The sequence below is a fragment of the Triticum aestivum genome, chromosome 2A (assembly GCF_018294505.1).
Source record: "Triticum aestivum cultivar Chinese Spring chromosome 2A, IWGSC CS RefSeq v2.1, whole genome shotgun sequence".
NCBI lineage: Eukaryota > Viridiplantae > Streptophyta > Magnoliopsida > Poales > Poaceae > Triticum > Triticum aestivum.
This window is the reverse complement of record NC_057797.1, coordinates 66543510-66570724: the sequence shown is the minus strand read 5'-3', so window position 1 is coordinate 66570724 and position 27215 is coordinate 66543510. Positions and strand designations below refer to the sequence as shown.

Sequence of the window (27215 nt, the reverse complement as noted above, 5' to 3'; positions counted from 1 at the left end):
GGCCTCCAACCAGTGTGGATGCTCTAAGGCCCTTTTACATGCAAAATGCTTAAGAGAGGTGTTTAGAGAAATAAATCAATTTTTCTATAAGCACCGATGCTTGTTTATAGAGAAGAGATGAGTAATAGCTAAGCACTGAAGCATCTCGCATTGTAGCCCTCCGTTTCTTTTTAGTCCGCGTATTAGATTTATCCAAAGTCAAACTCTTCAAAGTTTGATCAAACTTATATTAAAAGATATAAACATCTACAATAACAAATAAATATAATATAAAAACATATTTCATGATGAATCTAGTGATAATGAATTTTTATCATGAATATCAATAATATTTTGTATAATAAACTTGATCAAACTTTAAAGAGTTTGACTTGAAACAAAACTAATACGTGGAGTAAAAAGAAACGGAGGGAGCAAAGCAAACCGGATCTTTTGCTCACGGTCCAGTTTTAGTTGTGTCAGACGGTTGTACCTATGTAACTATGTGCTACGTACATCTATACTAATCTACAGGAGGACATATGTAATCGAGCTACTCCTAGTCACGAGCGGAGTAACGCGCAAAGCGCCAGTGGAGACGACACTCGTCCCTGGCTTGCCTTACTGTTCACTCGCAAGTGGGAATAAACAGGTACGCAACCATAAGCTGATCAGCTCACTCTCAGCAGCTGCCAGCTCCTGACCGTTTTTGTTAACGCACTACGGCAACAAAAGCGCACCACGAGAGCTCGTCGCACTACTTGTCACCGCGGGATAAACAATTGCCGACATGGCACGCCCATCCGTTTCGCCGTTGCGTTATGATTTGCGTCTCTTTTCCACAGCACTAAGCGCTGCACTAAAGCTTGTTTTTGGACGCACTAACTACCATGGGGGTCTGTTTCAGAGGGGGAAAAACCGCGCGTAATGATTTTAGCCCGCCAGAAAAGCGTAAAGGTTCTTCATCGATCATTTTTTTTCAAAAAGGGAGGACTCAAGGCGATCTTTGTAACACTACCCCGGGTAGAAGTTTCCCAGTGACAGAAGATTTGCAGGACTGGACAAGACTAATTAAAGTGAAGTAATTCAGATGATCCAGCGGCTCAAAAGAAATATCAGTTGATCCAGATTAAGTTTAAACTCGGGTTGAAATTAATGGACGCTGGTAGCACAGTGGTACGTCCACTTTCTGAGTGACTATATAAATAGGTGTTGTCCTATAGCTGAAGCAAGAAGCCAGAGGAATCAAAGCTCCGACGCGCCCCGACAAATGGCATCTACGGTGGCTCTCCTCCTCGTGGCCGCGCTGGCGTGCGTGCTCGGCGGCGCCGATGCGAAGCTCGGCAGGCTCGTCGTCAGCGGCGTCGTGCCGTGCAAAACCGGCAGCCTCATCGACATCGCCACCTCCCCCGTGTTCCCGAGTACGTACGCTACACATGCCTTGCTGAATCTCGGCGACAGCGACACACATCTGGCTAGGCTAAATTGATCTGTTATATGCTGTGCAGACGCGGAGGTGGAGCTGCGGTGCGCGGGGCAGGTGGTGGCCGGCGCGACGACGAACACCAACGGGTCGTTCACGATGGAAGCGGACCTGACGAGCGCGCTGGCGGCGTTCATCGGCCGGTGCTCGCTGGTGGTGGACACGCCGCTCATCAAGTGCGACGCCCAGCTGCCGCCGGTGGGGAAGCTCGTGTCCTACCTGCAGGGCCCGCTCACCAGGCTGCTCGGCGGCATCTTCCACCTCTTCCCCGCCGGCTTCTCCTTCCACAGCCGATGAACTTAGTAGTTCATTGCGTCGTCGGTCCAACGATGTCAGCACACTGAGATCTGGTTAATCACCTCTTCTCTTGTCTATCTTTAGTTTGGTTTGAAATGAAAATGTATGGCAAGTTGCAGGAGCTGCATACGCTTGACGTAAGTGTCGTTGTAAGTTGGCTAAGTTGAGCAACTGGATGGATAATCGTTTCTCGAATACGTACGAGTGTGCATATTCTGGCTGGATAATCGTATTTCATAGGGTTAATTTGATAAATGCCACTCCAAATCTGGCGATTCCGAGAAATGCCACTGCAATTTCTAAACTTTGAAAAATGCCATTTCATGCCATTTCCAGTGGCATTTTTCAAAGTTTGGAGTGGCATTTTCAAAGTTTGTAAAAATTGCAGTGGCATTTTTCAAAGTTTGGAAATTACAGTGCCATTTTTATGAATCGCCATAATTGGAGTGGCATTTATCTAATTAACCCTATTTCATAAATCTGGGTGCTAAAGTTCAAGTGAAGATCATCTTAGCCGGCATTTTTTTTTTGAATTGTTTGGATTGCTTGCCATACGTGGCATCTTTTTTTTTTGAATGTCGGCCCTTTATTGACTAAAAAACAAAGTCATACAAAGCCTCCTGGATACACTCCGGAGCAGAATTGAAAACACAAAGACCAGAAGAGTTAAAACAAGACCTAGCTAAAACATGAGCCAACACATTACATTGCCGACGAACATGCAAAAACGAAACCGAGGAGAAGCCTAGAGTTGCCATCTTGATATCATCAATGACGGAACCAACAACAGAACGATCATGGGCTTTGGATTTCAGCCTTTGCACCAAAGAGAGGCAATCAGTGGCAAAGATCACATGGAAAAGGTGGTCCTCTCGCGCCATGTCAACTGCTCTGCGAAGAGCCAAAGCTTCGGCCATCTCGGGTGTGAGAGAACCAGACAACACTTCGGTACATGCCTTGATGCATTGACCCATATGGTCCAGAGCTACTACACCAGCCCCAGACTTGTTGAAGTCATGAAATAAAGCCGCATCAGAAAAAAACATAACCGTACCTGGAGGCGGTGGAGACCAATTATAGCTAGAAGCAATGGTCTCACATCTATTCACAGGAACAGGCTTGTAAATATGCTCGAATATCATGTCAACATAACCACGAATTTTGCTTGCAGTACTTCGCGGAGTAGGAACTTCAGGAGTATTTCGAGCCAAATTTCAAGCATCCCAGATGTGCCAAATGGATACAGCCATCACAGTTGCCTCACGATCTGTGCAACGAGACAAAAAATCAAAAAGCCACTGTTTTGGAGACCTGAATTCACGACGGCGCAGCTGGACATGAAAGAAATTCTTCACTTCATCCCACACATTTCTTGCATAATGGCAGAAGAGCAAAGCATGCTCGATACTCTCTATTCGGCCGCAGAAAGCACATGCAGTAGGAGCAGGAACATTGCGTCTACAAAGCTGTTCCCCGGAAGGCAAACAGTTATGCGCAAGACTCCATAAGACGATCTTCATCTTGTTAGGAGCAATAACGGACCATACAGATTTCCAGTCCTTCTCCTCCGCCGCTCTGGTAATAGGCCAGTATGCCAAATCTGAACCACCATGCCTTTTGATAGGAACCTGCAGGATCGCTGCAGCAATGTCCGGCTCGAAGAACGCTTGCACAGTCTGATCGTTCCAAGAACCAGTATCTTCGTCCAACAGACAATGAACTGTGGCTGTTTCCGGGATTGGTGAGGTTGTCCTAACCATGCCAGGAGGAAACGAAGGGATCCAATAATCAGACAATATACGGGTGCCTTTACCATCACCAATCCTCCAGCAAATCCCTTGCTTCAGAAGTTCCCGACCATAAAGGATGCTTCGCCATGTAACTGATGCGGACCGAGGAGCTGTAGCATTCCAAAAGTCTCCATGAGGGAAATATCTTCCTTTGAGAACCCGAGCACATAATGAATCTGGTTCTGTAAGTAAGCGCCATCCTTGCTTCCCAAGCATAGCTTGATTAAAAAGTGTCATATCACGAAAGCCCATTCCCCTGAGAGATTTTGGCGTAGTGAGCCACTTCCAGGACCGCCAGTGCAGCTTCTTCTTCCCATCTTCCCTGCCCCACCAATGGTCTGAGATAATCTGACGGAACTTCTCACACGTGGCCACCGGAAGCTGAAAACAGCTCATAATGAAAGTCGGAATCGCCTGGATAATTGATTTTAGCAAAACTTCCAACCCTGCTCTGGATAAAGGCCTATCAGACCAACCATGTATACGCTGCCAAGCCCTATCCGGGAGAAATTTAAAAGTACTTGTAGGAGACCGTCCAACTACAGTAGGCATGTCAAGATAGGAACCATGGAAAGTTTCATTTGTGATTCCAAAACTTGCCATGACACGGTTCTTAACACTGACAGGACACCTGTTGCCAAAAATTATCGAGGACTTGTCCTTATTGATAAGTTGTCCCGATCCTTCACAAAATAGCTTCAGAATGGAATCCAAAGAGGCCACACTACGGATGTCACTTCTGGCAAAGAAAATGCTGTCGTCGGCAAACAAGAGATGTGAGATAGGTGGGCCAGAGCGACCGTTGCGGATGCCATGTAGCTCGCCACAATTCTCCTTCTGTAATAACAGACTCGACAATCCTTCTGTGCACAAAAGAAACAGGTAGGGGCTAATTGGGTCCCCTGACATACGTGGCATCTTAGCCAGCATTGACACTGCCTCCCGCCGATATGAATAGTTTACACATGATCGCACAATGTCAGTGTCTTCCAAAGTGTAACGATGCTCTGGAGTATAAAGCACGTCTAATGATGACGCTTGTCCCTCGCCTTGCTTGCATAACAATCCTTGAATGCGAGTTTTAACAGATTCGTGAGTGGTGTAATCAACAACATGATGTATGACCTTCATAAGACGCACAGTGACGGCTTTTTTTTTCCTGAATGAGATTAGATTTGAAGGTGCGCAAGTGGTCCTAAAATGCAGGATAAAGGCCAACAAAGTGAGATGCCACTCTGAACTCTTCATCAGTGTGCCGCCCATGCCTAACTTTAGTTCTGCTTTTCATCATCTCGTCTCCGCTGTCTTGACCAATACATCCACAGATATCCACGGCAAAATGGAAATGAAACATTTGCAAGGGTACCCGATCTTCAAATATATAAAATAAGGTGACTAAGGGCAACTCCAAGGTGCGGACATTTTTGGCCATCCAACGGTAGTCACCAAATTTGTTCAGACCGGTCCTAACGTCCGAAATCCCACAAGTCGATACCAAACTGGGGGAGGTCTAGGGGTCCAGATGTCTGCCACGTCGCACTTATTGTTTACAAGCGAAACCCACCCTTTTTTTGTTGCCTCCGCCCCCTATCGACCCCCCCCCCCCATTCCGGCCCATCGCCTTCGACCGCCGTGATGGAGCCGTCAGAGGAGTCAATAACGATATTCATCACCCCGTCGGACCCGGAGGCGGCCACCTGCAAGGTTCAGTCCATGGAACGCAATGCCTAGCACGTCAAGGCAAGGAAGAAGGCGGAGGATGCGGCGGCGGCCAGTCAACGAGGAGCTCCTAAGACAAAGCACAAGGGCAGGACGGTGTCGCCCGGTCAGTCGTAGACCTGGCCCTCTCAGTTGAAGGCGCCCTACTACTATGCCACCCAGCAGCTCGGACCACCCGATAGGCAGCAGTCCGCATCCTCCTCCACTTTTGGCTATCGAGTGTTTTTCACCTTTGAACTCAACGCCGACTACGTCTTCACAGAGTCACAAGCGCTTGTCAGGTCACGGATGCGGATTGCGAAGCACTCGTCCGTCGTGTCTGGTCACTGTTTGCCAAAATGTCTCAACCAAGCACGATGGCGTCAAATGAGCCTTCTTCCGGTTCTTTTGCTTCATTGCATCTGCATCACAACAACCTTATGGTGACACACAACAAATGTTCTTCGTCTATCTGCACAGTTCCGCCTCTCGAGGTGGCATGTTCTTGCGGTTTTTAATGCCTTGATGCTATGGATATTCAACAAATCATTCAATTTGTGCCATGGTTGTCATCTGTCGACTGTTGCGATGGAGGAGCAACAAAGTTTAAGGTTTCGGCTTTGGCAATGGAACTGTGGAACTTTAGTTCTTTTTTCTATTTCTTCAAACAACTGTCCACGATTGTATCCATATCGTATCATAAACACTTGATAGATAACACACATGATTTTAAGTACAGTAAAAGAATCTTTTGTAAGTTCACTTTCTTTTGAAGAGAGAGGGGCCTTTTTTTAGGGGTTGTTCTTTTGAGGACTCTAAGAGAAGAATTTGTTTTAAGATGTGGCCCACTCCGGCCCAAGAGGGCAGCACTAGCATTCCTGCACACCGGTAAAAGTATCATTCGGCGAATCAGGTTGGTTAGGTGGACAGTGGTATCCCCAACCCATCAGGATTCAAATCCTGGTGCTCGCATTATTCCTGGATTTATTTCAGGATTTCCGGCGATGCGCTTTCAGTGGGAGGAGACGTTCCCGTCGACGACGAGGCGCCTACGGTGACTTCGTAAATCTCAAGATGATATGCCGGCTCAGTCTCTCGGAGGTGCTCATAGGGGTAGGGTGTGCGTGTATGCGTTCATAGGGGTGAGGGTATGCGCGTGTATATGAACGCTTGTGTCTGTACTGATGCTCAAAAAAAAAGTATCATTCACACCAACATAATAAATGCAACAAGAAAAACAAGGCAATGTTTATTATTGATAGCATACAATGATGATGGAGTATGAGGAACAACACTCTTGGTTGGTATGAGAGTTTTAGAAATAATCACACTAGTGATATCAGGAGAAAACTCGCATGTCGCTTCCACTTCCATTATTCATTGATCCTTTAGTACCTCTTTAGCTCCTGCAGCGATGAGCCTTAGAACCATCGCCGACACTCAGGCCGAGACGCGCAAAAACAGCGTTTTCATTTCGGCAATAATACTGCTCAAGGTAACCAAAGTAGTCTTCGAAAAGAAGAGAACCGCTCGTCCACGGCAACAGCCTCTCCCAGTCCCATGTGGCGCTCACAATATATTAGTATCAGACAAGAAAAATACTAGCTAGGTCAGATGGTGGAATACAACAGTATGTGTATAAGTAATAAAGATATAATAGTTCTAAACTTCCAAACATATATAGGTAACAAGGCTCAATCTTAAACGGAAGAATGAAGCATATATATAAACTCCTCATATATACCATTGTAAAGAATGACTTGCATCGAAGGCAGCTTCGGAACATCATTGTATTCCCTGAGCTTAACAATCCTCTCCACAGATTCGTGGGTTGCAGACGGTAAGACGAATCCGTAGCAGACTTTTCCAAACAGGGCAAATCCATGGTCCTTTTGGGATCAAAAGACTTGTCCCTCCGCGAACCAACCTGTGGTTGGGATGGTTAGGTGAACAGTGGTATTCTCAACCCACCAGGGTTCAAATCCTGATGCTCGCATTATTTCTGGATTTATTTCAGGATTTTCGGCGATGCGTTTTCAGTGGGAGGAGACGTTTCCGTCGACAACGAGGCGTCTACGGTGACTTCGTAAATCTCAAGATGATATGTCGGCTCAGTCATACTCAAAAAAAGACTTGTCCCTCCACGTCGGATCCATGCCCACCATTCCTCTCTCAATAGCCATCCGATTTGAGTACAGGGGAGAATCCATTAACCTCGGTGTCAGACCAGAATACTTCCGATCTAGTACAACAGAGTCCATCGTCTTCTCGGAATCTTCGGTAACCGTAGGACGGACGGCGGGATGGGGTGTGGGTTACAAGAGGCGGCGGCGAGGCTTGAGGGAACGAGGAGTCTAGGGCTTTGCTTCTGAAAACTCTCTGCTCGACCCGTGAATATGATCTGTTTTTTCTTCATGAAATAAATATTTGCGTTTTTTTTCAAAAGGTCTGCCTTTTTAGAGTTGTGCTGGCCGCCGTCCAGCAGGCGCGAAGGTGAGGCCTCTCTTCGCTTGGCTTCTGCATGCCCTCTGTCGGCAGGGTCTGATCATGTGCTAGAGCATCTGTTTACCAGATGCCTCTAGCGAAGACAGACGGGGCAGTTGATTTTCAAGGCCGTGACTGTGAGACCATCCCGATCCTTTTTACAGGCTTCAATCTCCTCCACCAGCACTCGGTTTCATCTCAGAGAGAGAGAAGTCGGCGATTCTCTGCTTCTCTTCTCTGAACCAATACAGACGAGCGCTCCGGAAACAAAGGATGAGCGTGTTGTTCAGGGCTTCCTGGACCCAGAGGGTATTACCCATGGAGTCAGATAATGTGCGCCGCCATGTAAGTTCTTCTTGGCCAGCTTCTCCTTTTGATTTGCTAGCCTCTCCACCTTCAACCTGCTGTTCAGCTTCAGGCTACCCTATATATGTAATTGAAGTCTTTTCCTAATAATAAAGCACGGACTAAGTCTGTTGGGTTCATCGTCGCGGTGTTTTTACGAAAAGGTCCTTACTATTTTGGGTATTCAACCCACAATCCTCGTGATAAGTCAATCGAACCGGTACACACGAGAGAAAAGAAAAAAAAGACACCCTCACGAGTCACGAACCTGCCTCCCGATCCCATCTGCACCTCCATCTCGCCGCCGCCTCCTGCCACGCCTCACCCCTCCCCACGCCGCCGCCTCCTGCCACGCCTTGCCCCTCCCGGCGCCGCCGCGTCCTGCCACGCCCAGCCCGGCGCCACAAGAATGCAATGCAATGTTACGTTTACTTTCTCGCCCAGTTTGGCAACTCATTTTTTTTCCAAAACCATAGTAATCTAAAACCTCACCGTAGAAATGCCTGGGCAATGAATACTTCATCAGTTTCTAAAAACCACCGTTTTTCTCACTTTGGTTCAGAAAGAAGAGGTTGAGATCTCCTTCTCAAATACTAAAAAGAACACGGTGTTAGGGATACTATGATTTGTAAAATGGTGGTATATTTGTTGATGTCAAAAGTCAAAACACATCAAACTTTCTAAACCGTGTTTTGTTTAAAGCACATTGATTTTGACTGTATCCATGAATGATATATTTTTCTTGTTGCAGAAATGTGTGGAAGATAGGCTCAGCGCGCTGACCGACGACATCTTAATCTCTATCTTGGTAAGACTCGACATTGCCACGGCAGCAAGAAGTAGCGTTTTATCAACGCGGTGGAGAAACTTGCCGTGGTTACTTCCTGCTCTCAAATTCCATGCCATGGACTTCCTTAGTGCCCCATGTGCAGGGGCCACACGACACATCGATCAAGCAATGGCGTCTCTAACAAGAGCTACGAGCAACCTCTTGGCTCAGTCCCGCAGGGAACGCACCATCAAAAAGCTATGCCTTGGGCTCTATCTCATGGAAAACTACACGCGTGACATCGGCCTGCTAGTCAGCAACGCCATTGACAACGAGATGGTACAAGATTTGCAGCTCGCCATTTTAACCGAGAAAGAGCCCAAGGACACCAAACATGAGGTTATGGTGCAGCAAGCTCAGGATATGGATGGATTTTTCAGTGCATACCCTAGCGTTCTTCGTTGCCTCACAAGACTCCATCTACAAAATGTTCGCTTGGCTGAATGGGACATGAATCACCTTCTGTTCGACTGCTGCACCTTCGTCTGGACCACTGTGACACCGGGGACTGTTCTGTATCGAAGATCAATGCGCCACATTCGAATCTCAGAGTTCTAGAAGTCTACTTATCCAAGTTGAAAAGAGCTGAGGTGCTCTGCCTTCCAAAACTAGAGCGTGTCCGTTGGCAGGCTTGGTTGTTTTATGAGGCCCCCTTGTGCTTTGGTTCTATCCCGTCACTCAATGAATTGTCCCTCGTCTGTGATGCAACTCTCTAGCATCAAGACTTATGTTTAAGCCAGGTTCTAGATGGTGCCACAAACATACATGCTCTGACCTTAAATTTTTGAGGAAAAAACGTAAGTTTAGCCGATAGCTGTTATATTGTGGTTTTGTGCTATTTCGTTCGTACGAACTTAATGTTGGACTAGCACTAGGATTGTTCTAGTTTTGCTGGTTCATTCCTTCACCATGTTATTTGCTTTTATTTACAATTTATAATTGCCATGAAGCATTCCATTACTTAGCAAATGACTATAACCTGGTGCACACATAACTTGCATCTATAACATACAAATGTATAATTATTCTATTCTTACCTTTTCTGTGTTCATCAGATTTGGATGCAACCAGAAGGAAAACAACTATGCACTGCATCCAACAAGCTAAGAAAGTTGACTATTCATGGTGTCTTTATAAAATTTGACCTATTATGGACATTAAATCTCATCGAAGCTGCTCCATCTGTCGAGACATTTGATGTTGAGGTACTTCTACTCATTCTTTTCAACTTTTAGTTAGAATGTTGCTGAAATTTTGTCTATTTTGGGTCTAGCCCAATAGCAGTTTCAGAAATTCCTAATAAATCCTAGAGGCCCACGCAGCCCATTTGTGCAAGGCAAGAGGTGGAATAAAAGTTTAGTCCCACATTGCTAGTTTAGAGGGAGTTGGACCTCTTTATAAGAGAGGTTCTTTCCCCACATGTATGAGCATGAGAACAAGAGGGACATCCACGCGCGCTCCTCGTCCGCCGCCCGTCACGCCTCGTCACGACGCGCCGCGGGTTGCGGGAATGAGCCACGGCGCGCCTCTTCGGCCGCTGCGGTGTTCGCTTCGTCTTCCTTTGTTGCTTCACCTCCCGCCGCAGCCTCTTCGCGTCCTTCTCCTGTGCCTATATAAGAGAGGTCGCTCCTCAGTAGGCCTCCGAAACCGCACCTTTTGAGTCCTGTACGGGAGAAGGGTGATAAGGTTTTTGGGAAGCGCTCAACGCGACTACTGGCTGCTTCATCACGGACGATCCGGTCACCGACGACTACTTCCCCGACGATGACCTCTTCCCCGACGTCCACGACCTCCTCGACAACATGGCAGTCGAGGACACCGACCCCAAGTCCAGCGCTTCTGCTGCTGTTGTCCCGTACGTGTTCTTGTCTTTCCTGTTAAAGGTTCTGCCGCAGTTCCTTGTTCTAATCCTTGTCCTACACATGTTAGGTTCTACTTCATATATGCTACTTGCTATACTGTCTGCTTTAGATATGATAGGCTACGGTTCATATATGCAGAAGCTATTTACCTTCTCTCTGTCAGAACGCATGACTTGTTTTATCTCTTCTATATTAGTCATGTTTTATCTAGTATTTCTGTTAATAAAATCATTTGGTAAATTGCTCATATTTCCAACAATCCAAAAACCTTATTATAGGCAATTTACCCCAAGTGGTTTTGCTGCTTCCATGAGACCTCCTATGTTTGAGGGTATCCACTATAAGAGGTGGCGCGTGAGAGCAGTCTTATGGTTTCAAACCATGAGTTGCTATAACGCCACTCTCGGCAAACCTAAAGGAGAGCTTGATGCTCAACAGGCACAAGCTTTTCAGAAAATGGATACTCTGTTTAAGGCTGCTCTCTTGAGTGTTCTTGGTGAGAACATAGTTGATGCTTATGCGTCAATTGATAATGGAAAAGATATGTGGGATGCACTTGAGGCCAAGTTTGGGGTCTCGAATGCTGGCACTGAGCTGTACATCATGGAGCAATTCTATGATTACAGGATGACTGAAGAGCGCTCCGTGGTTGAGCAAGCTCATGAGATACAGTCATTTGCTAGAGAACTTGAGCACTTCAGTTGTATGCTACCGGACAAGTTTGTTGCCGGAGGTATCATCACTAAGCTTCCTCCTTCATGGAGTAACTTTGCTACCTTACTGAAGCATAAGAGGCAGGAGTTTTCTGTCCCGGATCTCATTGGCACTCTTGATGTGGAAGAAAAGGCGAGAGCAAAGGACACACGTGCTCGAGGTATTGAGGGAGGATCTAGTGCCAATGTGGTACAGAAGCAGAACTTCCAGCCCCACAAGTTCAAGAACAAGGCAAGTTTGATGGAAAAGCAAAATTTGATGGGAAGAACAAGGCTGTGCAACACACGAACTTCAAGAAGAAGAATGGCAAGAAGAAAGGTGCTTGTCATGTGTGTGGGGATCCTGATCATTGGGCTCCTAGTTGCCCTAATCGCTTTGACAAGCGTCATCCTGGGAAAGGCGGCAAGACCGCTAATGTTGTCATTGGAGACACTGACATGAAGGATGCTGGGTATGGTATATTTCCCACTATTCTTTCAGTATGTCATTCTCCTGACTGGTTGATTGACACGGGTGCTAATGTGCATGTATGCGGTGATATTTCCATGTTATTGTCTTATCAGACCGCGGGGACTTCAACCGTGCTGATGGGCAACGGTTCAAGTGCTTCTGTTCATGGTGTTGGCACGGTCGATCTGAAGTTTACCTCGGGGAAGATCGTGCGGCTGAAGAACGTGCATTATGTCCCCTCCGTCAATAAAAATCTTGTTAGCGAATCTCTTCTATGTAGAGATGGCTACAAGCTTGTCTTTGAGTCGAATAAATTTGTAATATCCAAGTATGGAACCTTTGTTGGTAAAGGCTATGAGTCAGGAGGCTTGTTTCGTTTATCCTTATCAGACGTTTACAATAAAGTTGTTAATCATATTTGCAACAATAGTGAATCCAATGTGTGGCATTCACATCTTTGTCATGTTAACTTTGGTTGCATGTCGCGACTAGCGAAGTTAAACTTAATCCCTAGTTTCACCACCGTCAAGGGATCTAAGTGTTGGAAATATGCCCTAGAGGCAATAATAAATTGATTATTATTATATTTCCTTGTTCATGATAATCGTTTATTATCCATGCTAGAATTGTATTGATAGGAAACTCAGATACATGTGTGGATACATAGACAACACCATGTCCCTAGTAAGCCTCTAGTTGACTAGCTCGTTAATCAATAGATGGTTACGGTTTCCTGACCATGGACATTGGATGTCGTTGATAACGGGATCACATCATTAGGAGAATGATGTGATGGACAAGACCCAATCCTAAGCCTAGCACAAGATCATGTAGTTCGTATGCTAAAGCTTTTCTAATGTCAAGTATCATTTCCTTAGACCATGAGATTGTGCAACTCCCGGATACCGTAGGAGTGCTATGGGTGTGCCAAACGTCACAACGTAACTGGGTGGCTATAAAGGTACACTACGGGTATCTCTGAAAGTGTCTGTTGGGTTGGCACGAATCGAGATTGGGATTTTGTCACTCCGTGTAAACGGAGAGGTATCTCTGGGCCCACTCGGTAGGACATCATCATAATGTGCACAATGTGACCAAGGGGTTGATCACGGGATGATGTATTACGGAACGAGTAAAGAGACTTGCCGGTAACGAGATTGAACAAGGTATCGGTATACCGACGATCGAATCTCGGGCAAGTACAATACCGTTAGACAAAGGGAATTGTATACGGGATCGATTGAGTCCTTGACATCGTGGTTCATCCGATGAGATCATCGTGGAACATGTGGGAGCCAACATGGGTATCCAGATCCCGCTGTTGGTTATTGACCGGAGAACGTCTCGGTCATGTCTACATGTCTCCCGAACCCGTAGGGTCTACACACTTAAGGTTCGATGACGCTAGGGTTATAAAGGAAGTTTGTATGTGGTTACCGAATGTTTTTCGGAGTCCCGGATGAGATCCCGGACGTCACGAGGAGTTCCGGAATGGTCCGGAGGTAAAGATTTATATATGGGAAGTCCTGTTTTGGTCGCCGGAAAAGTTTCGCACTTAATCGGTATTGTACCGGGAGTGCCGAAAGGGGTCCGGGGGTCCACCGGGGGGGTCCACCTGCCCCGGGGGGCCACATGGGCTGTAGGGGGTGCTCCTTGGCCTATATGGGCCAAGGGCACCAGCCCCAAGAGGCCCATGCGCCAAGGAAATTTGGGGAGGGAAGAGTCCTCAGGGGGGAAGGCACCTCCGAGGTGCCTTGGGGAGGATGGACTCCTCCCCCCCTCTTGGCCGCACCCCTTCCTTGGAGGAAGGGGCAAGGCTGCGCCTCCCCCCTCTCCCTTGCCCCTATATATAGTGGAGGGGAGGGAGGGCATCCATACCTGAAGCCCTGGCGCCTCCCTCCCTCCCGTGACACCTCCTCCTCTCCCGCAAGTGCTTGGCGAAGCCCTGCAGGATTGCCACGCTCCTCCACCACCACCACGCCGTTGTGCTGCTGCTGGATGGAGTCTTCCTCAACCTCTCCCTCTCTCCTTGCTGGATCAAGGCGTGGGAGACGTCACCGGGCTGTACGTGTGTTGAACGCGGAGGTGCCGTCCGTTCGGCACTAGGATCTCCGGTGATTTGGATCACGACGAGTACGACTCCTTCAACCCCGTTCTCTTGAACGCTTCCGCTTAGCGATCTACAAGGGTATGTAGATGCACTCTCCTTCCCCTCGTTGCTGGTTTCTCCATAGATAGATCTTGGTGACTCGTAGGAAAATTTTGAATTTCTGCTACGTTCCCCAACACTAAGTGTCAAGTGTGTGTGCAAGCTAAGCAACCTCGTAAGTCTCACACGACTGTGGAAATAAGAAATCTTGCACCACTAGAGCTCATACATTCAGATCTATGTGAAATGAATGGTGTGTTGACAAAAGGTGGAAAGAAATATTTCATGACGTTAATTGATGACTCCACTAGATACTGCCGTGTGTATCTTCTGAATCTAAGGATGAGGCTTTGAACTTTTTCAAGATCTATAAAGCCGAAGTGGAAAACCAACTTGATCGAAAAATCAAGAGGCTTAGGTCCGACCGTGGTGGAGAGCAATTTTCCAATGAATTTGATGCTTTTTGTGCGGAACATGGTATAATCCATGAGAGGACGCCTCCCTATTCACCTCAGTCAAATGGGGTGGCCGAAAGAAAGAACCGTACTCTAACAGATTTGGTTAACGCCATGTTAGACACTTCGGGTCTCTCCAAGGCATGGTGGGGGGGAGGCAATATTGACTGCATGTCATGTCCTAAAGCGAGTTCCCACAAAGAACAAAGAGATAACTCCATTCGAGGAATGGGAGAAGAAAAGGTTAAAACTCTCTTATCTGCGAACATGGGGTTGTTTGGCAAAAGTCAACGTTCCAATTCCAACGAAGCGGAAACTTGGACCAAAGACTATGGATTGTGTTTTCCTGGGATATGCTTTTCATAGCATTGGCTATAGATTCTTGGTTGTAAAATCTGAGGTACCTGACATGCATGTCGGTACGATCATGGAGTCGAATGATGCGACTTTCTTTGAAGATATCTTTCCCATGAAGGATATGGCTACCTCATCTAATCAGGAGATGCCTAGTTCATCGAATCAGGAACCAGTTACAATTACCGAACCTACAATTTCGATGGAACACTTTGAAAGTCCTGTGGAGGAGAACAATGAAGTTCCTATTAGGAGTAAGAGACAGAGGACTGCAAAGTCCTTTGGTGATGATTTTCTTGTGTACCTCATAGATGACACTCCCAGTTCTATTTCAGAGGCCTATGCACTTGAAGATGCTGACTACTGGAAGGAAGCGGTTCGTAGCGAGATGGATTCCATCTTGGCAAATGAAACTTGGGAGATAACTGATCGTCCTTATGGGTGCAAACCTATAGGATGAAAATGGGTATTCAAGAAGAAGCTTAGGCCTGATGGTACTATTGAAAAGTACAAGGCTCGGCTCGTGGCTAAGGGTTATACCCAAAAGGAAGGTGAAGACTTCTTTGATACTTACTCACATGTGGCTCGACTGACCACTATTCGAGTTCTACTTTCACTAGCTGCCTCGCATGGTCTTCTCGTTCATCAAATGGATGTTAAGACTGCTTTCCTAAATGGAGAGTTGGACGAGGAAATTTATATGGAACAACCAGATGGGTTTGTACTAGATGGTTAGGAAGGGAAAGTGTGCAAGTTGTTGAAGTCTTTGTACGGACTTAAGCAAGCACCCAAACAGTGGCATGAGAAGTTTGAAAGAACTTTAACAGCTGCAGGCTTTGTTGTGAACGAAGCTGACAAATGTGTGTACTATCGCCATGGTGGGGGCAAGGGAGTTATCCTGTGCTTGTATGTTGATGACATACTGATTTTCGAAACCAATCTGAATGTTATTAAGGAGGTCAAGGATTTCCTATCTCGTTGTTTTGAGATGAAGGATTTAGGAGTGGCTGATGTCATTCTGAACATCAAGTTGTTGAGAGACGATGATAGTGGGATTACATTGCTTCAATCTCACTATGTGGAAGAGATCTTGAGTCGCTTTGGCTATATTGACTGCAAGCCCTCTCCAACACCATATGATGCTAGTGTGTTGCTTCGAAAGAATCGAGGAATTGCTAGAGACCAATTGAAGTATTCTCAGATTATTGGCTCGCTTATGTACTTAGCCAGTGCTACAAGACCTGACATCTCTTTTTCTGTTAGCAAACTGAGTCGGTTTGTTTCAAAACCAGGAGATGTGCATTGGAAAGCTCTAGAAAGAGTTTTGCATTATTTGAAAGGCACTGCAAATTATGGAATTCACTACACCGGGCATCCAAAGGTGCTTGAAGGGTATAGTGACTCAAACTGGATCTCAGATGCTGATGAGATAAAGGCCACGAGCGGTTATGTTTTCACTCATGGAGGTGGCGCTGTTTCTTGAAAGTCTTGCAAGCAGACCATCTTAACAAGGTCAACAATGGAAGCAGAACTCACAACACTAGATACAGCTACGGTCGAAGCAGATTGGCTTCGTCGGCTCTTGAATGACTTACCGGTTGTTGAGAAACCTGTACCGGGTATTCTTATGAACTGCGACAATCAAACTGTGATCACGAAAGTGAGCAGCTCAAAGGATAACATGAAGTCATCAAGACACGTTCAGAGAAGGTTAAAGTCTGTCAGGAAAATGAAAAACTCTGGAGTTATTGCATTGGATTATATCCAAACGTCTAAAAATCTGGCAGATCCTTTTACTAAGGGTCTATCACGTAATGTGATAGATAATGCATCGAGGGAGATGGGTATGAGACCCACAATATGAGTTGTTCACAGTGGTAACCTATTCTTTGTGATCGGAGATCCCGTGAATTAGATGTGGAAGACAAGCTGTTGGTCAACTGAGAGGAGAGTATCCTTACTATTCACAATACCACTCCATGAAGATGCAATGCTCTCCTTATCTGCATGTCAGGTTGATGTATATCTTAATGTGTTCTAAGTGGCTTATTTAAGCAGAGATGTTATCCTGCAGAACATCTTTTGAAAAACACACCTATATGAGTCTGATTGTCAAACGTCGCAATCTATGAGAGTAGGGTTCTCTCTAGTAAACTCATGAAAGGTCACGAAGTATGAAGCATAAGCTCCACCCGCGGGGAAGACCCACGGTAGCCACGTATCGGTCAAGGCTTTATGTGAAGCTAGATTCGTAGAAAACTTGCAGTTCAAGGCCAAGTCCACTGTTCAAGTTGCTTACTAGTGTAGCATAGAGTTCTAGGTGGAAGTTCAACTTAACAGTCTCCACTGCAGTACCGGTATATAAAACCGTATTTTGGAACCAAAGGCAAATTTTTGTGTGCCTCTGGGATCTGATGGGGGATTGCTGGAATTTTGTCTATTTTGGGCCTAGCCCAATAGCAGTTTCAGAAATTCCTAATAAATCCTAGAGGCCCACACAGGCAATTTGTGCAAGGCAAGAGGTGGAACAAAAGTTTAGTCCCACATTGCTAGTTTAGAGGGAGTTGGACCTCTTTATAAGGGAGGTTCTTTCCCCACATGTATGAGCATGAGAACAAGAGGGACATCCACGCGCGCTCCTCCTCCGCCGCCTGCCTCGCCACGCCGCGCCGCGGGTTGCGGGAATGAGCCGAGCCGATATCTAAATTTTTGCCACGCATGACGGGTATACGAAAGGTCACCTGGGAGTTGAAACGTTTTTCTGTAGTGGACACTGAATTCGAACAACGCACCTCTTCGGCCGCTGCCTGTTCGCTTCGTCTCCCTTTGTTGCTTCACATCCTGCCGTAGCCTCTTCGTGTCCTTCTCCTGTGCCTATATAAGAGAGGTCGCTCCTCTCCAGAGAGACACACCAGAAGATCCCCTTCCTCTCACCACAAAGTTTCTGAGCACTGCGCTGCTGCTACGATCTTCCCCATCCCGGCTTGCGGCTTGCACCGCAGGTCGGGACAGTAGGCCTCCGAAACCGCACCTTTTGAGTCATGTACGGGAGAAGGGTGATAAGGTTTTTGGGAAGCGCTCAGCGCGACTACTGGCTGCTTTATCACGGACGATCCGGTTGCCGACGACTACTTCCCCGATGACGACTTCTTCCCCGACGTCCACGACCTCCTCGACGACATGGCAGGCGAGGACACCGACCCCAAGTCCAGCGCTTTTGCTGCTGCTGTCCCGTACATGTTCTTGTCTTTCCTGTTAAAGGTTCTGCCGCAGTTCCTTGTTCTAGTCCTTGTCCTACACATGTTAGGTTCTACTTCATATATGCTACTTGCTATACTGTCTGCTTTAGATATGATAGGCTACGGTTCATATATGCAGAAGCTATTTACCTTCTCTCTGTCAGAACGCATGACTTGTTTTATCTCTTCTATATTAGTCATGCTTTATCTAGTATTTCTGTTAATAAAATCATTTGGTAAATTGCTCATATTTCCAACAAATGTGTACAAGTCTATCTGACTCAAAGCACCATTGTAGTCTCTTTGGCTTTGATTAGACTCCTACCATAGCCCCTTATAATTTAGGTATTGGTGGTTGAATGCAGATGTTTGAACATCCATGCCGGGAGGGTGATGAAGCAAGAATAAGATGTTTTGGTGCTAAGAGAGTGGAACCTTCATGGAAATTGCCTGGGTTCACAAGCTGTCACAAGTGGCAATTGAAAGAGTTCCAGTTCGGTGGTTTTCGGCCCCTAGTAGAGCAACACTTTTTATTTGTAAGTACCGTGATGGGTCGTGCTCCAGACTTGAAGACGGTTCTTCTGACAGACGGTCAATATCCATGTAAGGGTTGTGACACAAGAATCCCAATACCTCCTCAAGTAGGGGGCTTCTTTCCAACATACAGGGATGCCCAAGAAGCAATAGCTAAGCAACTTAGAGAGAGGGTCCGGTCCTCGGCACAGATAATTTTCCGTAGTGGTTCAACATACCCCTCGCGGGCAGCCCGGACATGTATTTATTAGCTAGGAGAGTACAAGAGATAATGATAATTGTGATGTATTGTGAAATGTGAATTCCAGGAGTAACTCTCTTTGTATATTTTTGGTATCTTTTCGTTAAAACCTTGTTATAATTAATAGATGTGGCAAATCTTTGGTCCGTATTGCAAAAAAGGAACTTATAGAAGTTGTACAAATGTTGATTGCAAATGCAAGCTTATCCGTCATTTGTTCACACTTTTGTGCAGACTCTTTGTGTCTTGATAAAAGGCCACAAGATAAGTTGGAGACCGTTAGAGCATCTACAATCGGACTTGGCAAATTCGGTCCCTCAAACGCCCACGAACGCGTCCATAGACATTAACCAGTCATGTCTCAAGTTTTCCTTCTCACAACCGGATACCTCAATTAACATATCTCAAACCCATACAAAATCATGCAACTACGTACACGTTGCATTACACGCATCATCCGGCTACTACATCAGGACATGCCATCGGACTACCAAAAACCGACATGTTTAATCTGCATGCTAGCTTTGGAATAGAAGATCATCCACGACTGTCCTTGCCATTCCCGGCGCCCTTGCCATCCATCTCGCGGAAGTAGCGGTCGAAGACGTAGTACAGATCGAGCCGGATCCGCTCACAGCCGGAGTTGTTCGACCCGTGGATGTCCTCCTTCTCCTCTTTGGAGGCAGTCCGACCATGGCATGGACCGCCCAATTCTCCTCTCAGTCGAGGGCGCGCGTGTTCCACTGCTGCCGCTTCTTTATAATGCGGGCCTGGATGGCTTCCTTCTCTACGGCCGCCTTCGCCGCCACCATGTCGGCAGCGAGGCAGGCCTCCGCCGCCCTCATCCTCTCCTTCCCATGACGGGCACCCTGGTCTCAGTAGGAATCATACTCTAGTGGACTGGTGATGGGGAAATGGAGATTGGAAGGCTCGCAAGAGGACCGCAATTATCCAGCACAGGAGGATTCGAGCGCCCCATGCGCCACCCAATGGACTTGCGCCGGACAGATCCTGCCGTCGATCGGGCGCTATCCTCCCAGGGAGCGGCAGAGTGTAATGCAGATGGCCATTGATTCCTCCAAACCGCATAGGACGACACCCCGGTCAACGGATCGGTACTAGTCATCGTTGGATCCGCTATCCGCCATGCCGAAGAAGGTTGGAGATCGCCGGACGGGAGCTTGGGTGGCGGAGGAAAGTGAAGGGGGTTGCAATGAAGTGGCTAGGGTTTGGCCTGGATAGCGGATGGAGAGGAATATATGTGGGGTCAGGTTGACCGGCGTGGGCCCGGTCTGACGTGACAGACGCGCCCGGGCATTTTGGGTTAGATATGAGAGGTGTCGACCGGTCCGGACATTTGAGACCCGTTTGAGGCGTCCATCTGAATCGCTTTTTATGGCCGATCACTAACCGGGCTGTTCGCCTGGACATATAAGGGGGGTTGGGGTGCCTGGCTATAGATAATCTTATGTTATTACTCCCTCTGTACCTATGAGTTTGGCGTAAATTTCTTAGTGCCCACCCTAAGGAGAGCCCATGATCATAATTAGCTTCCCAACTTGGAGCCAAACGTGGAAGGATTTGTAACGACATGCAACTACGGTAGCCTTAGGGCATCTTCAATACTCAACCTTAAATTTGCTCCGTCATCTATCCGTAGATAGAGGTTAGTCTGCGGATACTGATGTGCCAAAAGCCAGTCCGTCATCTATCTGTTTGAACTAATCGGACATAATTAATGCAAACACGACTGATTTTATACAAACCGGCCAAAATTCATTACATTTTTGACAATTTTTAACTAAAAAACTATACTGAACTAAAGTAAAACTGGTCTACAGCCGGCCGCGGCGGATCTTCATTGTCTTCCGCATGTCTGGCAGCCCGCTCGTCGAACTGCCGAGAGCCTCAAAGGTATATGCTTCAACGCAAAGGTCGGCTCCCTTCCCCATGCTTGGCAACACCGCACATCCGAGTACAACCACCGCGATGTGCTTTAGCGGGAGGGAAGGGGGCGATGGTGGCCTGCGACCGGGCAAGACACCGGTTGTGTACGCCGGCATCGGCTCGGTGGTGGCCTTCATGTGACCCAAGCGGCAGCGGCCACCCATGTTCAACTTCTCATCAATGATGGCGGCGGGCGCAGACGTGGTGGCCACCATTTCGTCCATCTTCGCGAAGCCGGCTTCTTTCTCCGCCGGCAAGGCACACTTATACGTACATTGACGGCGAAGGGCGCAGTCATGGTAGGTGTCAGATCTGAGCGATCTCCATCATCTGCTCGTTTCTTGCTCGTTCTATTTTCCTTCAATAATAGTGTGTTGTTACCTGTGGCAACAAGAAGTCCCTATTTTGAGACCGTCCATATACGGCCGAATTATATATTCTCAAGAACAAAATAGCCAGGGCAAAGAAAGCAAAAAAGAAAAGAATGTGCAGCAAGTTTTATTTCCTCCGAGCCAAACAACATCACAAAATTGGCTACTACCCTTGTACATCAAGTTCAACTAGCAAAGAAAAGTAGCAGATGCATTCGTGGGTATTCTCCACCGTGCAGTCGCCTATGACAGCCTTGATGCCCGGGTACTTTCACATGAACTGCTCCACGCACAGCCCGCCGCAACAGTCCCGCTGGCAGACACCGTCGTGCGGGACGCGGATGACGACCACGTTGCCGCACGGGTACCCTTTCACCGCCACCCCTCCGGCAGGATCCACACGAGAGACTGCCTGAAAAATTGAGGCATCGTGTATGTAAACAAGCACAGATCAGTTAACCAGTAGTTTGAATTAAAATCACGACAAGAATTATGAAACGGAGAAAGAGGGTCCAACCTAGGGAGAGTGCGAGGAGAGCACATAGAGCAAGAGATGCAGCTCTGGTCGGCACTACTTTTATGGCGATCGATCGAGCTTGGTGATTCTTCGATCGATTTGTGATTTCTAGTCTAGGGCTTTCTCCCGTGTTTCGCTAGCTATGGTCGGGTACGTCTGTTTGGTCGTGGTATATAAATAGAAGCGGCTGATGAGGATAAGTTACACATATAGTAAGTACTAGCGGGTAGTGCGCGCCGGCACGCCGCGCCACATGGATTGCTAAGCTATTTAGTTTTTTTTTTAATATTTGGTAAGTCATCCCGAGACGTATTCATGGCAAAGTAGTTTATACAAGAAAAAGATACATCTTGTTGGTACATCTATAAATGATCTACAACATGTAGTGATAGTGATCTACAACATCTATAATTGCAAAGCTGTTGTTCTTTTTTCTCAGACCTGGGATGTTGATCCTCCGGCTGAGTTTGCCTATGTGATGTAGTGGTAGAGAGATGAAGCTAGTTCTTCTACTCTTTTCTTGGTGGTTTGTTTGCTGTGTAGACAATGTTGAAGTTGTTTTTGGATGCACGTCCTAGCTCTCGATGGACTGATTTCAGACACAATTTTTTTTGAGGATCCTTGTTTGCATTGACCTTTCTTGCTGAAGGCTTGCCTTTTGTTGCTCCGTATTTCTAATTCTTCTTCCTTGGTCTTGCTCCAGTCTCTTTTCGTTATTTTGTATTTCTAATTCTTCTTCGTTGGTCATTGTGTGGCTTGCTTTTTGTTGTTCTGTATTTCTAATTCTTCTTCCATTCATGTGCGGCTGAGCAACTCTTGTACATTGTCCTCGGGGCGTTGTAGTTGTGTGGTTGCATGCCGCGCCATAAGGATTGGTAAAATACTTGTTCTTTTTTTGTAAGATTTGGTAGTTCGTGCAAAGACTTGATTTGTAGCAAAGTGGTTTATACAGAGGAAGAGTGGTAGTAGCAAAGACTTGGTTCGTGCAAAGACTTGATTTTCGTTATCTTGTCGGTACATGCATAAGAAATCTATGGTACTACGGTACACAGTGATAGTAGCTAGTCGAGACAAAACTGCCAAGCTCTCTTATATTACTTTTACGGAGGAAGTAATTTGCTTCACGGATAGGAAGAGATCATCAACCTCTTCATGTAATGGATAAAACTTAGTAATGATTCCATAAAGATCAACCATGACTTATCTGTTGGTCAATACTAAATAGAATAATCTCATAAGAGAGTTCATGGTAGATTAATCTACATAGAGAAAAATAGAGTGCATTTGATGAGGAAAATTCTCAAAATAGAAGGAAATCAAAATTGGAAATGTTTGCAGCCCATTATCAAAAGAAGAAAGGGTAAGTACACTTTACAATGCAAACATTTAGCTAACACTTGATTAACTTTCTAATTACAGAGGAGCACATTAAACAATCAATTTGATATTCTGTTTATAGAAGAGGCACTCTTGAAGCTATATTTCATTCATCAATACTCGTATGAACATGCAAGCAAAATAGTAGTGTGGTACCCTGAACGGCCTGTGCACAATGCTTACTTCAGGACACTTGTATGCTTCCCAAGACCCTACTCCTAATCATAACACAAAAAACTGTGAGAATATCTGCAAATTGTAGATGACGTAAGTGCAGCAAACCAAATAGAGATCAATGCAAAGCTTAAAACTCGGTCCCGGAAATTAGCGATCAGCTGAAAAATAATGTGATAAATATCGCAGTATTTCACTCTCATCTCCTGTTTAGGACATCTGGCCCCTCCTCCGAACAACACACCTGCCAGAATGCCTACGATGGCTGAGCTAGATTGAATTAACTTGTACCACATATAGAAGGTAGTCTCCATAAGTAGGCTCAAAATATTGACATGTATATCTACTACAATAGAGCTGTGGTATAAATAAATACGAACACCTTACCGACGGAACTTGATGAGAAACACTTCTATACATACAAATTCAGAAAAATGCTCTGTACATGTTCACCTTAATGCCTGGAACATTGTGGATACGGATTTTGAATTTTCTTTCCAAGGGACAGCATCATAACCTTAAAAGAAAACAAATGGATAAATGATGCATATGGATGATGTATTCTGTCTGTACGCTTACACTTTTTTGATGTAAAATGGAGAACTAATACTGATGGAACTTGTAAAGATGAAATATACCCTTCTCACGGTTCATGGGTTAATACTACAATAAATATTAGGAAAAATACATTAGGCTTAGACGAATTATGTGGAGTGGGACCGATATTTCCAGCAGTAAAACGGAATGATAGTTCAGATATATACTCACTGCAACTAAGGGAACACATATGCACACACCCGATAGAATGTCTACTGTACCAACATTTGTGCACAACAATAGCTTTCTACATTAGAAAAATAATGGAAAACACAATAGAGCTGATATAAGAATCATATGATATCATATCATGTAGTCCTTCTTATGGGATTTATGATATAAGCTAACCATACCATTTTCTGCCATATAAAGAATCAAAAAAATAGAAGAGAAATAACACTACCTTGCAGACCTGATTAGACGCCGATAGGTAACCATAATTGATATTGATAACTCAATCTTCAAATGAGCATGTCTAATAGCCTACAGGATGGAAGAATGCATCAAAACACGAAGTCATATCAATGCACAAGGGACCACAAAATAACACAAAAGAAGGAACAAATCAACCATGCTTCCAAAATAATTTGTACTTGGTAAAGATATAGCTAATACAAACTACATAACCCAGAGCAGAATTAGCAACTGCAAAAGGTAAAAATAGCAACAACCTATTAGTAGCAGCATCATTATCTCTATTACTTTGTTCCATATATTGCAGCAACACTGTCCTTCTTCACCCAAGCAGCAACACACAAATCAGAGCAGCAATAACATACAACTCAGAGCAGCAAACAATTTGTAGTAATCCATAACCCAGCAGTAGCCTCTCTCATATCTGAATCTCTGAATCCCTCACATAGCGGCATGGAAGTAGTAGCACGTAGCACAAAACAGTACCAGCACACACACAACACCATCACCAGGATGTTTGTCCAAAATGCCTTTCAAATTCATTTCACACACTCTCAAATCAATTAACCATGCTTTGTTGAAACAACCAACTCAACTCGCCGGTCTTTCATTCTAAACTTTTAGCAAACAAGAGTCTGCGAGCTAACCGCAGTTTTTTTGCCTGAGAATTGCGTGAATGTGTGTTACACCTACCAAACTAATCAAATTGCTACTCATTGTTTCCTCGCAGAAAATGATACTCAAAGTATCTTGCTCTCACTATTTTTCAAGTTATAGAAAAAATGAAGCGGCTCTCCTCTGGAGGCAGTGGGTGGCTTCAATTCCTCACCTTGGAGCTTTTCCTGGCCAGCATCTCGTTGGGATTCTGCTGCTGGAACACACCCGGCAGCCATACCCACAGCAGCGTGACTCCTATAACTCCAACTGCAGCCGTTGTATCCTCTCCAACAGCTCCTTCACGTAGTCGATCGTGTCCCCCGGGACCGACGTCCTGTCCATCTGGCCAAAATCAAATCCACAAAAAGAATAAGACACTCAGTTCAATGTACTTCCAAGATTCTACCCCCTGGGTTTGCCAAGATCGATGGTTGGTGTTTATTTACCTTGCTGGTCTTCGGTGTTGACGGCCGCTAGCATCGAGAAGGGAAACATGCAATCGCTAGATGAAGCATTCTTTCAGTTTGTGCCTGAACTTGTTAATTCAGTGTATTGGCACCATTTCATCCATGATAGTTCCCTGTTGATATGTTCTAATTACTGACATGATCTAATTATCGAGTATATGTTGAATAAAACACGACACTATATAAGTTGTGGGTCAGATGTAACCTGACTGTAAACCATGACAAAATTGAGTTCAAATAGTGCCTCTATTTATGGGCTTCTGAATACTCAAATCCTGGCGATATGCACAAGCTCTGTTGAGCGATAAAAAATACGATTAATAACCCTAAAGGGCGTGTCCGTCCTGCAAGAAAGCATGGCAAGCTGCATGATTAAAATTGCTTCTTTTTCCGAATGTACAATTTTTCAGAAGTATTCCTGCTTATTGAAGACTGCGTAATTTTTTTTTGTTTGTTCATTACCCTAAACTTCCTCACAATTGTGGCCAGATAAAATTTAAATGTAGCTGCAGTTTATGGGGGCGCATACATTACACAAATAGTGCACTCTGAAATTTAAAAAAGCAAACAGTGATATTTTTCTGCATATACATGATTCCTCAAGTTTGCATGAGATTACAGCATTTTCCAGTGCGAAAATTGTCATATCTCTGCTCAAATAAGTGATCTATATGAAAATAAACAGCTCAAAATTGAGATGAAGCAGAAGAATTTGTGCGCTTGGGCTTCTTGTACTCTTTGTGGAGCCATAAAAGTAGCAAGCAAAAAGAATGAAGATGAATACGGAGCTGCATCTCTACCTCACGCCTTAAATCGACTCCGGACAGAGGAAGGGACGCGCAGAAGAGAGAAGGGAGAGAATCTCACCTGGACTTGGTTGCTCGTCCGAGGACCTCGCCGGCGAGGAGCAGGAAGCCGCCGAGGGGATCTTGCTCGACGGCTGGGCTCTCCGCGCGGATCACGACGCTAGTGCTCGGGGGTGAGACTTGACGGCGTCGAGCGGCGGCTTCTCGTGCGCGACGCCGTGGTCGATGACCGCGAAGCAGCAGGTGCGGGACCGCGAGTCGGCGTCCTTCTCCCGTTGCCTACCCCAGCGCCACCGCCAGCGTCCTCCCAGATCGGCTGCCCGGCAGGAAGCTGCTCCCCTTCTCCCCGCAGCCCTCGACGGAGCCATCGGGCTCTGCACCCTTGAGTCCGAAGCGGCGGCGGCGGCCATGCTTTTTTTTCTCCATTATGCGGTCATTCGCGACGCCGTGGTTCGCCAAGCGAGGGCTTCTGGCGAGGCGGGCTTTTTATAGGCCCATAAGCGGTTGATGATTTCGCCCGAGTTTTCCAGAGAGCGCACGCACGGACACGCGGAGAGTACGTGGCACACGATCAGTCAAGCGTAGATAAATCAAACGTGAAAAACGCAGATAGCTCTAGAAGGGTTACACACGTCGTTTTACCAGGACACCGTAAAAAAAATCCAAAAAAACCAGAAAAATTGAACCCTTACGGGCCTACTATTCTTAGTATTCTATTGCCGTATCTTCTCAATTATAGTACCTACTCCATTTCTAAATATGTCTTTTTAAATACAGTACTACTTGCTTCATTCCTAAATATATGTCTTTTTTAGAGATTTCAATATAGACTACATACAAAGCAAATTAAATGACTCTACGCTCTGAAATGCATCTGTATACATCCATATGTAGTCCTTATTAAAATCTTTAAAATGTCTTATATTTAAAAACGGAGGGATTGCCTTTAATTATCCCTAATGGAAACGTCTTGGTAGGATCTCTA

At 45.8% G+C, this 27215-nt stretch overlaps 2 protein-coding genes and 1 pseudogene across 6 annotated transcripts; 2 read left to right on the top strand and 1 right to left on the bottom strand.

Moving 5' to 3' along the window:
- The first annotated feature begins 1199 nt into the window (after positions 1-1199).
- LOC123184750 (phylloplanin) lies at positions 1200-1956 on the top strand. Its single transcript, XM_044596818.1, has 2 exons — positions 1200-1400; positions 1488-1956. The coding sequence occupies exons 1-2, from the start codon at positions 1250-1252 to the stop codon at positions 1757-1759; spliced, it is 423 nt and encodes a 140-aa protein (XP_044452753.1). The 5' UTR covers positions 1200-1249; the 3' UTR covers positions 1760-1956.
- Positions 1957-7927: 5971 nt separating this feature from the next.
- LOC123191514 (uncharacterized) lies at positions 7928-9870 on the top strand (annotated as a pseudogene).
- Positions 9871-23060: 13190 nt separating this feature from the next.
- LOC123187511 (uncharacterized) lies at positions 23061-26671 on the bottom strand. 5 transcript variants are annotated; one of them, XR_006494025.1, is made up of 7 exons: positions 26292-26671; positions 25630-25768; positions 25404-25537; positions 25130-25299; positions 24290-24369; positions 23743-23806; positions 23061-23533 (listed from the first exon to the last, which is right to left on the bottom strand). XR_006494025.1 is itself a non-coding variant. In XM_044599380.1 (6 exons), exons 3-6 carry the CDS (start codon positions 25450-25452, stop codon positions 23800-23802), a joined length of 306 nt encoding a protein of 101 aa, XP_044455315.1. In that variant the 5' UTR covers positions 25453-25537; positions 25630-25768; positions 26292-26671; the 3' UTR covers positions 23061-23799. The 5 variants fall into 5 exon arrangements, 4 of the variants coding, with proteins under 4 accessions (XP_044455315.1, XP_044455316.1, XP_044455318.1 ...); XM_044599380.1 differs by having other exon boundaries at positions 23061-23806; XM_044599381.1 differs by having other exon boundaries at positions 23061-23750.
- Between the last annotated feature and the right edge of the window lie 544 nt (positions 26672-27215).